General features: G+C 38.4%; 1 protein-coding gene across 1 annotated transcript in view; it reads left to right on the forward strand.

The window, feature by feature from the left end:
- RFTN2 (raftlin family member 2) overlaps positions 1 to 16,707 on the forward strand; it is a 34,859-nt gene extending 18,152 nt beyond the window's left edge. Inside the window, exons 7-9 of the mRNA XM_074829538.1 lie at positions 863 to 966; positions 7,299 to 7,377; positions 12,482 to 16,707. Coding sequence (XP_074685639.1) covers positions 863 to 966; positions 7,299 to 7,377; positions 12,482 to 12,751 — 453 coding nt within the window. The 3' untranslated portion in view covers positions 12,752 to 16,707. The remainder of the gene's footprint in view (positions 1 to 862; positions 967 to 7,298; positions 7,378 to 12,481) is intronic.
- The last annotated feature ends 746 nt before the right edge of the window (positions 16,708 to 17,453 follow it).

Genomic DNA, 17,453 nt, shown 5'->3' on the forward strand with positions numbered 1-17,453 from the left:
AGACATAATTTCAACAAGTGAAATTCCACTGACAGTGTGCTGAAGTATTTTTAAATAAAAAGGAGAAGAAAATAGGAAAAACTAGAAACAGAACAAGAAAAAATTGTTGGTGAATTAATTGCGTATGGCGTTCAGATGCAGATTCTTAGTAAAATTTTACTGCTAAATATGAAAGACTTCATTTTTCCTAATAAATTTACATGTACCGCTGTAGCATGGTACAGCAATAAAATTATTTAATGTTTTTTAATATTTTTAATATTGTAAGATTACTGGTATGAATTAATGACATCTGAAAGTAATTGTTGTTGGGAGGATACTAAGGGCTTTTGAAATATTCCATGATAAATACATTTACCATTGTGAAAAGAAACAGCATAAAACTAAGACCTTGGATATTAAAAACAAAAAGAAAAAAAGCACACACACATACAGAAAAACCCAAAACAAAACAACCAACCACCAAACCCCAGAAACTTAAGTATATAGCTAGGTGAGATGCTTGTTGTTCAGATCTGAAGTGAAAACCTAAATACATCAAGACACCTATTATGGTGTTTAAATTTAGGCATTAACTTAGTAACATGACGAGTTTAACAAGTGAGATGTGCTTTGAATGTCTTAATGAATCAGGATCGTATGTAAAGTTAATATGTTCTGTCTGTTTTCCTAGTCTTCTGTAGTGTTGAACTTTTCAAATTGTTTTCATTTTGGAATAGTGAATCTCCACCAAACAACACAGTTTGATGTCATCTCAAAGGATTATCTCATTATAAATGGGGAGAATCGTTGTAATTTGTGTAGAAGTGTGAGTAAAACCTGTACAGAGTCTCTTTACTACTTTTTATGATTATTAATGTAGGGGTGTGAAATTAAAACAGATTATGGACCTTTACTGCACACGTTGGCTGAGTTTGGATGGCTCCTGACCTGTGTCCTGCCTACACCTATCGTCCGACATGACAGGTACCCAAATAATAAATGACAGCATTTTTGGTGTATACATCAAGTGATTACTTGTGTACTTAAATGTAAAAGGAAGAAAGATTCTAATAATGTTAACTGCATATAAAACATGAGATGTAAGTAGCATTATGGTGGAATTCTTTTTGCCACACTGTTTTAGGACTTCAGTGAGTTTCAGACTAGATCAACAATCCTAAATTTAAAATACACTGTTTACATCTAAACATTAAAAATTTTATTTAGGAAACTTTTTATCACATACCCAGTCCCTGGCACTGGGGCAGCAAATCTCATATACTTCAAGTTTAAACAAGTGTTGAAATGTTTCACTAATTTAGGACCTTGGTGAATGACTGGTTTAGACTGTGTAAGAAGTCATGTTGTCACAAGACAGTCATGCAGTACTTATTGCGAATTCGGGAGGAGAATGTGCTAATCCAGCAAGTTATTGGGCTGTTTCTCTTCTTTAATGCAGACATTATGTTTCATTTCAAATATAGTACCAAACTACTGGATTTCAGTTCTCTTACTCTAATATTAATTTAAATGACTGAAGGGGGCTGTATACATGTAAGAAGAGCTAAATAGCAGACGTGGATCCAGTGTAAGGTTCCAGGAATTTTTGGAGGTGTGGTTTTTTGGGGTGTTTTTGTTTTTTAACCAAAATAAAGTACTGTGCTTTTCTTCATGGAATCAAACTAAAAAAATGACAAACAAAACACTGGATTAAGCATATACCTCTTTTCTCTCTCTCTTCTTTTTTTTTCTTTTTTTTTTTTTTTTAATTTTCATCCCATTAGATTGCCAGGGTTTGAAAACAAGCAAATGTACTGAGGCATGGCTTAGGGCTCATTAAGGACAGTGGAAAGAGTGGGTAACTTGAGTAATCTTTGGATCCAGACCTCACTGTATTAAATCAAGACAGCATGAAAAAGGATGAAAGGTTCTAAGAGAACTGCTCCAAGAAAGTGGAATTTTGTTCAAGTGATTTTACATAATTAAATCAGCTCACCCATGTGAGAAGGTTTTTCTGATCAGGAACTAGGTGTTGAGGTTTTCTTGGCTGTGTTTTTGTAATAGTTATTTTTAACCAACTGGTTAAATGCAAAGACAGAAGAAATTGTGGTTAAAAAAAAAAGTCATGTTCTGCTAGGTTTTTTTTAAGGGTCTCTGTGTGGCTTGTTTTCTTTTGAAATTTATCAAATTCTGAACTTATAAAGATCCTGCTCCAGAGAGAAGCAGTTTCCAGAATCTGAAACAAAATGGTTATCTTTTAATACATTTCTGCAAACAAAATTTTGTAGTCTAAGTGTATTAGCTTTGATCATGGTGACTTGTAAAGGTGTGTGAACTGCTGAACCTGGTTTTCAGAAACAGCTGAGATTTTTGGCCAAATCTGAAGAGCTTGAGAGTAAGCCTTTAGGATCTGGATCTACATGAAGTACATGAGTGGACAATGGGAGAGAAAGATTTTAGTAGTCAAGGTGCACTGTGGGTCATAGGATGAGAGAGAGGTTTTAACCTCAAACCTCTTCTATCCCACAAGCAGTGTAACTGTACCCATCCCTGTGCTGTAGGGGTTGGACAGCAGGGTCAAGGTTGTCCTGAGCAGCTGCTGATCAACCACTCTGAGTATCCATCTGTGCTTGCAGCAGGCAAAATGGTACTATTTTGTACCTCATGGATCACAGAGCAAAGGCAGGGCCATTTAAAAGAAACTAAGTGCTATAAGAAAAAAAAATGAGAAGTGCTGTAGGAAGTGCTAACAGATTGATTAAACTGGAGCTGCTCCTTGAACTAGTAAGAAGGTAATATAGCAGCAAGATATTGAAGTTGCACTAGATGTCTGAAGTAGTGTTGCTTCCCAGATGTAAACAACCAGCCCATTAAGAGATGTAATCATGCAAAAGGGAGTTGTATGCTGGCCAGATCTGAAGTTGGATTCATTTTGTATCAATGCTAGGATAATTCAGACTAACAAAAAGCATTTGTTTTCTGGCCTAAATGGTTGGGTAGGTGTCTGCATGAATTGTCTAATACTTGTTGTCCTAATGTGGCTCGTGAGATACTTTTGGAAGAAAAATGATAAATCATGTTTCATGTGCCTGTAGTGTATCTCATATACAGCTATTCAGTTTTCTTTGTAAAAAGAAAGAAAGCCCATGAACAAGAAATCCTAATTGGGAATTAAGAATTCTTAATAGTCCAAAAAAGAGTGTGTTTCTGTTGTGATAGGCTAAGTAGTGATTGATAAATACTATTTTTAGGCATTGATGTTGGTATTTAAAGAAGAAAAGAAATTCCTGGATGGTTACTTTGTGTCTGATGTGAAGATGCCATTACTGTGATGGTGGATTATCCTAGGAATGCAAGTTAAATGTCTTAATAAAGAAGGACACTTTATGCTGTCAAACAGCTGGTCTCTTCCCAGCCTTGGAACTCTGACCTCAAAACCCAGTCTGAGTATTAATGGGCCTCAGAAACACTGAAAAAACAAATGAGCAACATTTTGGAATGATCTGGCAAATTCATCTTTTCATATTATTTTTAAAAAAAGAATTCTTACAAAGTATATAAGCAAGATTCTATCTAACAATAAAATGTTAGCAGGGCAGCCTGCTCCCCATTTTTATTCACCATAATATCTTGCTCCTATTCTGTCTTTCTCTTCGCCTAATTTATTGCAAAACTTTCCCTCATCTCAGATCATCTGTGATCTGTTCCTAGCCATTATGCCCACTGCTCGTCTGCAGACGAAGAGTGTGACCAACAGGCGAATACGTTCTGGAGTGTGACAGGATTGTCATGCACAGATGTGTTCCTGTTTTGGTTTTTACATGGTTAGGGTTTGAAACAGTTTAAAAAAACACCAGGCTGACATGTCTGTTTCTGTGTGGTTTGGTGGTTGCTTGAAGTTTTTCTTTTTTACAGATGTTCCTCTCCATAAAATAAAATTCCTGTTGCGTGGAGTGTTATGTCACATGATAGCTAAATGTCATGGATCACTGTCCTGTTTCAGGCAGGGGCAGCAGTCTGTAGGCCTATTCAGTCCTTTAACTCCTACCTCAATGGCTTGATCATGTTGGATGCAGGAAACATTTCCTTGAGAAATGTTATCTTTGCTGTTACAAATAGAGCAAAGGTAGACCTTATAGTGACCTTCCAGTACTTAAAAGGGGCTACAGGAAAGATGGGGAGGGACTATGCATCAGGGAGGGTAGGGATAGGATGAGGGTTAATGGTTTTAAACTGACAGAGGGCAGATTTAGATGAGATGTAAGGAAGAAATTCTTCACTGTGAGGGAGGTGAGACTGGCACAGGTTGCCCAGAGAAGCTGTGGCTGCCCCCTCCCTGGCAGTGTTCAAGGCCAGGCTGGACGGGGCTTTGAGCAGCCTGGTCTGCAGTCAATAAAGAATTTTTTTAACAAAAGAAGAATACAAGACAGATCCACAATAACATTAGTGACCTAAAGAGCCTCCTGTATTATATACAACTCTTACTAGGTAAATGTCTTCAAGACAAGAATTTGACAGTAATTGTGTGAATTTCAGAAACAAGGACAAAAAACAATAGTCCTTTTAGGAGTTAAATCTAGTGAGTGGAAAAAATGTTAGAAGATACTTTGCTGGTAACTTAGTGCTTCTGCAGTTAATTTAATAGTATTATGAGTTTGTAGAATTTCATACATTTTGTAGTCTAGAATTAGATTTCTAAGGTTTTTTTAAATTTTTCATTAAACAAGCCAGTCACTGTTGCAGACTGGTGTCTGTCTCATAACTGAAAGTCTAAATGCTGTGCAATTCCAAAGGAGTGCAAAACTGCATTTTGGGAAATGCAAAAAAAACCTGAATGGGTTAAAAGAATTTATTATCTTGCTCCTTTTGTTTATTTTTCAGAAAACTTTTGTCTAACCTTAATTCTAAGTGCATTGTATATAAAATGTTCATGCATTTAAAAAAAATCTGTAAAAATCAGTCATTGGCAGTACTACTTAGCTTCTAGCTTGATGATTGTTTTGGGAGACTTATTAAATATATACATGTAAGAGGACAAATTTACTGCACGTACAGCATAAGCAGACAAGCAAACTGCTGGTGTTTTAACAAGAGAGTCTCTGTTGCCCTTCATCCCTCTTAAAAGAAGAGACAGGAAAAAGGCTTCAGCAGCCTTTCTCTGCAGTGACCTTTATTTCCCCTCACTGATTACTATAGTCCCTGAAAATGGGCAAGGCAGACCGTCTACCGGCGCCACAAAGCAGGCAGGCAAATGCAGTGCAAAAACACTGACTTTGTGAATATTAATTTATCATGACAATCTACTTAATCTAAGTTTTCAAAATGGCCCTGACTTACGAGGCAAAGAGGAAATGTGGAGGTGTGAGGGAAGCCATGGAGTGGCTTGCTCTAAGCACTTTTTCTCATTTAAATTCTGTGGAAATCCCACTGTCATTGAGTTCTTTGTGAATTAAGCTCATAGCCACTTTGTCGTGTGCGGCATTTTAATAAGGTCAGACTTAGAAAATTGTTAATTTACTTATTGTCTACTCACCATCGTGTCCTTTTTCTGTTATAGTAGAATTTGTGCAAGCTGTAGCTTAATGTTTGGGGTTTTTTCTTTTCTCTGAAGGAATGCAGACACTGTTACAAAATAAGCCGTAGGCTCTTCCCCATGCAGGAGACTGTGCTCAGCTTTCTTGATTAGAAGAGAGATTTCCCAATTGATATTATCGAAGCAGACATAACTGAGGCAGGGAGAGATACCTAGCCAAGTGGAATAAGGTTGCAGGATTGCTAATTTCCTTGTCATGACATAAAATTGTAACACATTTTCTTTTAATGGATGCAAACAGTGAGGTAGGCACTCTCAGAGCAGCAAACCTTGTTAATTTAGGGAAACTAGTAAGTTTCTTCTCCTGCCTCCTTGTTTTCCCCACAAGCTGGAGTTTAAGATAGTTCTCTGTTCGCATCCAAGGAAGACATGCAAAGATATGCCATGACCTCAGTTCAGCTGGACTGAAAGGAAGATTGTGAGGGGCCAAACACTGTCACAAAACCATCATCACTGACTAATGATCAGATGTTGCTGAGTTTGCTGGGAATGGTGCTGTTTTGTGTACTTTCTCAGAACTTACTTCCGGAAGCCCTACTGGGGCAGGCTGTTAACAAGCTCTTTCTGATCTCATAGGAACAGTTTTAATCCCTGTTTGTTTTTTGTTTTTTTTTTTTTCTTGGAGCAAGTCCCTAATGTTAAACACAAATCAGTTCTATCAGTCCTAGCTCTGGCATAAAACATGAATCAGATATCTCAGCTTTATGTGTGCCATTGTTAAGATTGTGACATACCCATGCTGAATTACAAGCTTACATTATTTTACTAGTTCTTTCTGTAATGTTATGCATAATAATACTGTTTTATGATTGATAGAATAGGTAGAATAATAGATACTTCAAATGAACTCACTACATCTCTTTTGTGTTTCTGTACTCTTAAATCTGTAGTCAATCTTCTGCCAAGGTATTTCAGTGTCTTTCCTTTATATGCATAAAGATCTCACTGAATACTGCCCAGAAGTTGGAGTTGGGGTGAGAAGGAGAGTTTATCAAAATGTAGTATCTGATACCTAAAAGAGCACAGGAATTTTTTAAACCCTCCCATCCTAGACCTCTGGTCTTGAAATTCTTGCACTCTTCCAGTGACATGGAGTTGGGCTTTGTAGTACATATGCAATCAACGTGCTGACACGTATTTCTGATGGAAAGGTGATGAAAATAAACACATACAACCTTCAAGAGGATGTACCACCAGTACTGAAAGTGTAACACTTTTGAAACATTGTATCAGTAACATCTAGTTTGGTCTTGAGGAACAACTTCTCCTTTTCACATTTATTTTTCTAAAAGTACTTCCTTTAAAAAAAAAATTAACAATGTTTCTTTATATCTACCACAGCGGTATCCACATCTGTAAAAGTTCCAGGACTAAAAACTTCAATTCCTAATTTTTTTCCTTTACCTTACTACTATATTCTCTTCTCCTTCCTATGCATGTACCTCCCATGTACAAAACGGCCAGTGTCATTTATCTCACTGTGGATGTAGAGCTGAAAAACACTACACCTTAACCCAGCTCTATGCTGCTTTTTTTTTTTTCCCTTTAATGTGATGACAGAACTGTTCAAGAATTAATTAAACAGTTAATGCTTGGTAGTCTATCCTCTTCTCACTCATGGACTTAGATACACACAACTTACAGTTGACTCTGAAAGCTATGAACGTGTTACAGTAACTATTATTGCCTTTAAGTTATTGAAACAATTTTCTTTAAATTTTAGTGAAGGAAATCTGGCCACAAAGCAAGTAATTTTTCTTCAGAGACCTGTTATGTGGAATTCTGCTGTCCAGACACCAGAGGTAATGTATTTATGGTATTAATATAAAAACAAGTTAGTACTTCACATCATAGTTAGGTACAGAAACAAATGAGACTTCAAAATTAATGGGGAAAAAGGTGGCAGAAGAGCGTTTCACTTGTTTAAACTTCAAGTTTGTGGAGAGCTTTTGCAGCTGAACTTGTATGTTGTTTTTTTCTCAGTCATATACCTCTTAAATTAAGCCATAGAGAAAAGCATAAGCGTACTAAAAACCTGGTTTGTGCTAAGAAACTACTGTCTTGGGTGGATGAGGTTGGCTGTGCTGTAAGTATTTCTTTAGAAGTCCTCAGGAAGTCTTCTGATTCAAATCCTGGATCTGTTGCACATGAAAGAAAACATTTTATTTTGACCTCCAAAAGAAAACATTTTATTTTGATCTCCAAAACGACTACTTTCACACTTGCAGAAGAACACAAGTGTCAAGCTGTGCAAGGGCTACTGTAATCTGAAGGGGGAAGTGCTAACTGTTGCTGCATGAAAATGTGTGACAGAAATGGAGGATTTAAAACTCCTGCAGCTGGACCTGAACAACTCCTTGTCCCTTTCGAGTGAGGCTCCCATAATAGGAGTTGTATAAAAGTGCTTTGAGGATTAAGTAACTGGCAGTCACTGTGTTCTGCTCGGTCAAGGTCACAGCAGTTATTGCACCTGTATAGTGCTATAGTAAATCGTGCTGTGGCCAGAGAAGGATGAACTACTGGTGGACTCTTTGCTAAGTCTTTCAACATTCTGTGATGGATTTTAATTTTTGTTATTTCTGGTTTTTGATGGCCATTCCACCTTTCTCTAAACAACGTGACTTTCCTGTGATAGTCTTCAGCAGCTATGAAAACTATGGACGTTCTCACTCATGTCCAGCACCAGCATAGTAACTTTACAAACTTTGTCATTCGTGGTGTTGTATACTATCATAAGGCAATGATACCTAGTCTCTTTCCATCTGTATAAATAGTTCCACGACTCTCTAAAGTTCTTGCATTCATATTGGATCTCTCTCCCTCCTTTTTGCCTTCTATCCTGTCTGTTACCATCATCTATATTTTCCTCTATTTGGCATTTCTAAAATACACTCTCTCCCTTTTTTTTTTTTTTTGTTCCTGTCCAGACTTTTCCTTATCTCCAGCCTAACTTCCTTTTCACTGTGTCCCCTGATAATTACTGCTTCTATGCCTGGAAGAACTGTGTTCAACATGCACAATTAAAGTCCTGTTTTATTTTTTGTATCTATCGCTATCTGTAATTTATTTCCTCATTTACAAAATTTGAGATTTTGCTTTTTTCTCTTCTGTGTAGTCTCCCTTGCCAGTGTGTTAATCTCCCATTCATACCCTGTTCTAAATTCTGCCAGTTCCTCATAAAATTTTTTTCCTTTAATTTCCCCCTGTGTACCAAGCATCTGCAGCTTTTAGCTTCCAAAGCTTCTGACCCTTGTTCTCATGCCTGACTTTGTAGTCTTTACACTCTTTCCTAAGACCTTTCTGAAAGTATGTTTTGGAACATAATTTTGATATCAGTATGTAAATATAGAAAACCTTATTATCAAAGTCGTACTTGTCCTGATGCTTCCCTACTTTTTTAATACTCTGTATAAGGGCATTTACTCCTGAGATGAATACCCTTTCCTTGGTAAGGTATGTTATTTCTAACTATAAGCATCTCTTAAAAGGCAGCGTAACTACATGACACAAGTTAGAATAGTTAAGACTGGATTCTGCCAAGAGACCTAATACAAACCAGTTCTGTAAAAACATTTAGTGCAAGGAACTGATGAATCTTTGCAACGTGGTTTAAATTAGAAATAGGAAGCATTATGCTCACAGTTTAAGTTCTTTCACCAAGTTGTGAGGTGATCAGCAGTTTTGGTTTATACAAATAAAATGGTGTGCTTTGTGGTTATTGTTTTCTTTGTTGTAATGGGAAACGTTTGACTTAAGCATTAACATACTGGAAGTAAACAAGAAATAGCTGATTTGTAGCCATTTACATCAGGATTACTGTGTTCAAAATCTGAACAAAGGTAGTACCTAAATGTGCTCTTCAAGTACCAGTGAAATGCTTTACTTCTCTACCAGGAAATTTCAGTATGCTGAGGTCACTTTAGCATGGGATAAATAGGTAGTTGAGGCTGAAGCTGAAACGTTTAGCAGAGCAACATTTTCCTTCTGGTTTTCCAGTTATGTTGGTTTCCCCTAAATTTTAATCTTTTTACTTCGTTGCTTTTTTACCAAAATGTCTGAATTGTCAAACAGCATATTACCTTCATTACAATTTCAATTCAATGGTTTAGAATGTCATGCTAGCTTTGCATTGAGTAGCTAGATTTCAGGTGCAAAACAAGCTGCTGAAATTTGAAAGCATTAACTTTTGCTCTAGAAACTTTAATATGTTTATTTAAAATGTCCACTGGACATTGATGACATAGTCATACAACTTTATCAATCCTTGCAAAGGTTTCAGTAAAAACATTTAATTTCTGTCATTTTCATTTGTACTGCCCATCTTTTCATGGATGTTCAAATTACATTAAAGCTGTTAAAAAATTTTTCATGTCCACAACTTAGGATGTTTTTGAAATACAGAAATACTTTGGATATCTAAAAATACTTCAGATATCTAAAATGCTTTAAGTTCAAAAAAAAAAAAAAAGACATTACAATTCATGTTTGTTTAAGCATACCCTTAGCATGTTTACAACTCAGGTACCTTGAGAAGAATGCTACCTATGAGAGAGTCAAAATACAAAACCAGCAAGGCTCTTTCATTACTGAAATAAGAAAGCAGCCTCATACAGGCCTTCTCAAACACTTAACTATCAAGCTCCTAGAGCCCTGGTCACATCACTTCCCAGCTCTCCACAGTGCAGCAGGGTCTGGCCATGGCAGGAGCTTTGCCCCACAGGCAGGTCCAGCTGCTGGACCTCTGTGACTCATGTTCTGGAGAATGGCAACATGGGGTACGGGTTGCTTTGTGTACTCAGGATTATCTTTTTTTTAATTGTTGGGTTAAAGTTAGGCATTGCCATTTCTAAAGGAAGCTTTGCTTCAGTAAGAATTAAGGGGAAAACCCCAATTACCTGATCCCTTATTCCCACAGGTACCTCAGAGAAGGGTATATTTTATGTCCTCACAGCTGATCTCTCTGCCTTCTTGTATATTCATGGGATAGTGCATTATGACCTGACTTATGCCTTAATGTAATGGTTCAAAGGCCTCTTGGATTAGAAGGGCTATGCTGTCTCAGTGGGCTCTTTGTTTGTCACATACCACTTGCTTTACTAAGAAAATAGTTCAGAGGAGGAGATCCAAGATTGAACCACACAGTGCTTAAGGGTTTTCTGGGTTTTTTTCTCGTTTCCTTTATTTCCCTTAAGCAGACTTTATCCTCTTACTGTGGCATCCAGGCGAAGCCTATTTCCTTCTGTTTCTCCTGAGGCAACACTGTTTCCCCTTAGTCTAATTTCCCAATGCCTTCTGTAACAGCTTCCCTAAATACATTTCCTTTAGCCACAAGGGCCATTGTTTTTACAGTTTCAAAAGGGTTTGAGAAAAAAACTTAGCAATGTATAGAAGGGGGGCACAGAACTTGCCAGAGCATGGCAAACACAGTTGTGGAGTGTTTTTGTTTTTAAAGTGATAGCATTTGTGCAAATCCCCCTGCAAGAGCATGTGTCCTTTACCCACCAAAATGCTGCTCCGTGCTGGGGCTGCATTCCTCCTTAGCTAGATGTGCTCCTGCTGTGGGCAGGGCTGTGTCCCCTGGCAAAGCATCTCCTGGTTTAGCAGTGCTTGTTCTGGCAGCCAGGGCCCTTCTGCCTGCCTGACCATGCTGCTCTGGTGTGACTCAGGGCACTGACACTGCCTCTGGGGGTGCTGCATCATTGCAGAGCTGAGTACCTCAGGTAGCTCCTGATGCTAAAATGAAATAAACCTTTTATTTATTTGTAATACCTAAGAGGACCCTTAGCATAGTCTGATAGGTTTTTGTTTGCATAAATCAAAATCTGCTTGCTTTTCTTTTTGATGTTGGCAGCCATCACTTCAAGAAGCATGTCAGGAGATCCCAGTACTAATGTCAAACTGTATTTATACCCAGTTCTTCATGTGCAAGGTCTCTTTAGACCCCCTCTCAAATTACTGTACAGGACAGCTGCTGACTTCTATCTCTGTAGATCCACCATGTGGATTGAATGCAATCCTCAATAAACTTGCCACTACCTGAAGAGGCCTCTGAAGGTTTTTACAGGGAGAATTGGAAAGATGGGAAAGCGTAGCAGTCTCACCATGAGATGGATCAGTGGGAAATCTTTCAGTCCTATGAAGCGGTCAGATCACACTCTTAAAGAGCTCAGTGTCAGTGGAGTTCAGCTCATACCTTCATCAAATACTGCAGTCTTGTTGAAGCTTCAAGGCAGAACTGTGTTTGGGGAGGTGATCAACATCCACTGACTCAGAACAGCTTGCAGATGAGGGCACTAGCCAGACATTGTAGGTGGTGGCATGCAGATATGTGTGCCTGCAGCGGTAGCTGGAAATGGTGGAGCTGCATCAGCTGCTGCCTGCCACTGCCTGGCCCTCCCACCCCTCCAGGCAGGAGGGACCTCTGCAGCTGAGAGGAAGCTGATAGCAGGAGCTGGGCCACCCTCGAGCATCATCGCTGCAGAGCATGAGAAAGGGCAGCGCACGCATGTGCTATATGGCAGAAGGTGTCAGAGTCGGGGTACGTTAGACGCGTTAGGCGCAGAAATCATGCTTTCTTCAAATGGCTGATTTTAGCATGGGTAAAGACTTGTAAATCATTCCGGGTCTGCCAGGTACTGTGTAAGAATTGAGTATTGTTGAAGCACTTTTTTTAGCATTGGTTTGTGCTTTCTTGAATCTCAACCACATCTTGTATCTCCTTTGTCTTTCTTGAGGTTTTTTCTCCAGAGGAGTTCATAGTTTAAACCAGCGCATTAAATGCTCCCTTATGTTAACATGCAGCTCACGTTAAATCCGTGCATGACTCATTGCAAAGTGTTTGGCTTACCACCTACCCCCCCACCCCACCCCCAAAATAAGCTAACATTTAAACATCTTGTATTTCAGAGGAAATCCTTAAGACAAGTTATTGGGGAGGAAAAAGGCAAAGTCTCTAGCAGGAGTGTTGGATTAGACACAGCTACTTCTAGCCCTGTAGAAATTGGACAGCCACCAGATGAGTTTCACCTGTCTCCTTCTAAACAATGTTGGATGAAGGAGGGATCCTCCCAGTATGGAGGCTTTTCAGGATTCAGTAGCAGCGATGGAGTATTAAGGGAACTGGATGATGGACAATTTGACCAGGAAGATGGAGTCACTCAGGTCACATGTATGTGATGAAGTAAGTAACTGCATCAGATGGACATGTACATAATTCACACAAATGTTTAAAAAAAAAAAAAAAATCATGCTACTTTAAATGCATTGGTATAATCCTATGACTTTTCCCAGACTCATTTTGTATTTTTGTCTGTTTCTTTGTTGTGTTAATCCTACTGTAGTAATAATACTACTGCAAAATAATTTGGTTTTCTGTCTCTCTTTAATAGAAGTTACTACATGACTGGGTGCTCTGCTAACTTGTTAATGCTTTTGACAAGCAAGGAAGCAAATGATGCGAAACAGTAACAGTTTAAATTGTGTAAGAGAGAAAGGAATGAGGATGTTTAGTATTTTCCACAAGCTGGAGGAATATTTGTGTTTTGGTTTTTATTTTTCTTTTTCTAAGGGTGTTGTAAATATTGGTGGGGAAAATGAACTGCCTAGCTGTTATGTTTTAATGTAATTTTCATTTTGCTTGCCTTGCATAAATTCAAATGCCTAGAGAAGTGTTAAGTCTTATGCTAGAGTGTTAATAATTTAATCTACATTCAGACTTGGTATGTACAGAAAACCTCTGGAGGCTCTAGGCACACACTTGCTCCTAAAATATAACTTCACGTATACAGGTTTTACCAGGGTTCCTTGTACATCTAAGCCGAAAGCTATCCGAGCATATAGCATATAGTATAATGACAAATTCATAATTTACTCATGAGTGGATATTAAGAACCATTCACCCCCTGAAAGATAACTTGCAGTCTATGAAAAAGTAGTTAGAGAAACTCACAAAGAAGCATTGACAGCAAGGTGCACAATGATGCTGATAGTACACAGGAGGAAGTAGGCTAAACTTAATAGCCAATATTAGACCATAGACTATATACAAATGTGCTGATGTATATATAAAAAATTTCTCAGCTAAATGTATCTCATACTGGGTAGACTGTATTCAACTGCATCAAATACCAGAAAGTGTTCAGAGGCAAGGACGAAGTTGCTGTGCTTCCGTCCTCGCCGTGGGGAGGAGCTGCTTGCATTAAGGGAGGTTAACACCGGCAGGGCACCGTGGGGACAGGCGTGAGCAACATACTGCTGTCTGGAGATTACATTTTACAGAGGAGAAGATGAATAAAAATGCATCTCCAGAAATGAACTGAGCAAATGTATTCACAGCATTTCTCTGCGTTAGCAGTACGTCGCACACATCACCTCAGGATTTTGATACCTGTCTGGGTGTGCTGTACTGCAAACACAGGAAGCAATGTTGTGAATGCATTTAACTGGACCACCCTGCTCCCCTGGGCTGGCGTCCTGCCGACTGCCGTGGGAGTGACCCTGTCCACAGTGGCAGGCGCTGGCACTAAACGCAGTGAGCAAGTGAGTGCAGTGACAGGAAGACCGATAACTGACTCCAGGTGAGCCCCCAAGGAGATGGCCAGGATGGTGGAAGTCAGACTGCGATCTCAGTGGTGGGGACCTGTGCAGAAAGAACACTGGCAGAAGCTGCTTATTTCAATAAGCAAAAAGTAACTCATGAAAGAAAAAAATCACAGTTGCTATGGTAAGCAAAAGTAGTACAAAGCCTTAGCGCTATTTCAATTTACTTCATAAGGCAAGGGGGCAGGGGAAACCCTTTCTACTTGCATGATTGTCATAGTGGGAGCTTGAAATGATTACTGCTTTGGAGCTGCTCCCCAATTTCGTGACAAAATTGTTGTTTGTTTTTCACTTTGGAAGAGCAACTCTAACAACTGTTTGTAGCAGGTTTGGGTTTTTTTCTGAGAAAAATCCACTGCCCTGGAGCTGGAGACATTCCTTCAACTTTTTTTTCCTATTGCATGTTGTTGGAAAGGGCAGCTTCTATTTTTCTCACTTGAATTTCTTAAGAAAAATGCTGGCAGTCTGGCAAAATAGTTCTGAATCGTGATTCTTAAGAGCCAAATACACGTCAGAAATTACCTTCTATAAAGCAGTTTAAGATGGTTAACAGTAGTGAATCCTAAACCAAAACTGAACTATACCTATTTAAATAAGTTACACTGTATAAAATAATAAATGGAATGCAGTTGATCTGTCTAGAATACATTCATTGGATAAAACAAATCATTTAACTGAGATCTTTTCATATCACCTGTTGAGAATGCAGAAAATTCAGATAAATTTAGTATCTTTTTAAAGAACTTTTCCCCCTTACAACTAATGGGATGTACACAAGAGAGATCCTGTTTTGGAACAAAGGTAGAAATTGAGTATGCTCTGGATGTAGGTACTTCACAGGTACACTCTAGAATATCCCCACTTTTGGCAAGAAAGGCTTTTCTTAAAATGAAATAAAGCCATATTCCTTTCTAGTAGCCTACAGTTTTTTTTAGTCCTTGCTCTTGAATCTCACAGGTGTTGACTGTGCTGCAAACCTGTGAATTTCTTTCAAGTCTTTTTAATTCAGTGTAAATATGCTAAATTGTTTGCTCTGAACCCACTTAGCAATTCCTATATAATTAAGGATGGCTTTTTTAAAATGCCATTTGTCTGACAGTATGTAAAGTTGCCTCTGCCATAGAAACATTAATCTAGATTGTTTTCCTAGCTCTCTGTTGTCTTTCAGCTCACAGGGCTACATTTAGGCTCACTATGGGAAAAAAAATAAAATACAATTCTTCATCTCAAAAAAAAAAAAGTCAACCTGACAGGAGCCAAGATAGAGATCTGTGAAGTGAGTGGCATGGAGAGCATAGCAAAGGAATAAATTCCTCAGCATTCTTTTTTTGGTACAAGAACTCAAGGGGATCATGGCAGAGGTAAGTAGCAGGTTTGAGACAAATCGCGGTATCTGTTTAGCCAACTGCAGAATGCCTTGCTGCAGGGTGCTGTGGATAAAACTACATGGATTTCAAAGGTGACTGAAAAATTCCTGAAAGGAAAACCATTGCCTTATTCTCTCTGAAAGTCACTGAACCAGAAACCGTTGGGAGACTCTGAGAGCTTGTCTGACTGACTCCATGCTTATCCTGTTCTTTATTGTAAGCACCCGCGCTTCATCCCTGGTGGGCATGGAGCTGAGAGCGTTCTCCTGCAGCAAGGCTTTCTTTCAAAAATCAGGGCGAGTAAGTTGCTTGCTCTGCCTGTGTGAAGACTGTGCAAGAATTACCTGACTTCATGCACTAGTTGAACACAGAATAAACCACCCATCTTCCTAGGGCATGAATGCTGAAACCAGAAATAATGCAAAATGCTTCTAAAATGATGGAAAAATATTCTGTTTCGCTCTTTGTACTTAAATTCTGAAAGCCAACTATATTTTACTTGGAAAAGTGAGAAGGGGAGGGTGCATTTTGGGTATAGAGATTCTAATTTAAGCTACTTGTTTCATCACCTGGTCTTACACAAACTAGAGCATTAAGGTATGCCTTCATTAGTGTTGTGACCAGCTCAACAAACTAAGTTTATAAATCAGAAAAGCTGTCAGAGTAACTCTGGCAAGGGCTTTTTTTGTACGCTCTATTTTATATATATATATATACACACACAAACACTGTTCAGTTTTCATTTTACCAGAATGCATTCTACGTACTCATTTTATTGAAAGAACTGCAAATCAAAGCATGGATGCAGTCTCTGATAAAAAAAATGTAACTACACTTATTTATTCAATAACAGGGCTTCAATTAGAAGCCTGTGTGTCTGAAATGTAATAGAAAAGTCCCTTACCTGTGCATGACAACAGAAGTGCCCTGCAACTATTGGAACAGAGAGAGAAGGCAACCAGTGCTGGTCATGAACCTCTGCAAAAGACTGTTTATACTTTCTGCTGCTTAAATTGTTTGGAGAGGAAATACTTTTCTAGTGTTTACAAGCAGGAAGAAACTATCCGCTGTAAAAAAAAAAAAAAATTGTGCCCTGCTCATAATTGTCAGAACAGTTTATTTACATACCTGGTCAACTGCAATAAACTGCTGCTTAACTTCTGTGTTTCTGGTCTGTAAAATACTATTTTCTTTTGATAAAGCTAAGATCCCTTCTACAATTCTGATAGGAAGCTTCTCACCATTAAAAACACTTCCCAAATCAGCCACCAGTTTATGATGTTTGTCTCACGCTGACATGGAATAGGTTAGGTCAATGTAAGCCTTTCCTCAAGCTAGAATTACTTTTTTGCAGTCTTGTCTGTACGTCCATACAGCTCACAAGGCAAAGCTTGTTAGATTTACAGCCAACTATTAAAAGCTGATTAGGTTTTCCTTGTTCTTAGTATATTCATCTCTGGAAGGTAAAAAGTGCAGGTTGCTGTCTTGACAATTCCCTATGGCTTAATTTAGAGAACAGTCTTAGTTAGGGTTTAGATTTTTCAAAGCCAAATTTCTCTATCAGAACCTAGACAACTGCTATGAATGAAAAGAAGTGAACGTTCCTGACTTCAGGTACGTGTAACTTGAAAGAGACAAAGTGGTTCAGAGGAACAGGTCTGGTGACATACTCTGATCTGTTTAAGCAGATAAACTTTGACAACACCTGAGAGAATTAAAATCTTAAAAGGAAAGTAGCAAAATCACTGTGGCTGACTTGTTGCAAGATGTGCTAAGCCAAACATCAGGAAAAACCTCAGTGACTTAAGGAAAAAGTAATTTGAAAGTTGTGCTTTGCTTACAATATGCCCCTGCATCTGTGATGTGCTGTCCCAATGTACTTATTTTGGTATCTGGAAGGTCCTCTTCTCAAT

Source organism: Strix aluco, chromosome 6 (genome assembly GCF_031877795.1).
Source record: "Strix aluco isolate bStrAlu1 chromosome 6, bStrAlu1.hap1, whole genome shotgun sequence".
Classification (NCBI taxonomy): Eukaryota; Metazoa; Chordata; class Aves; order Strigiformes; family Strigidae; genus Strix; species Strix aluco.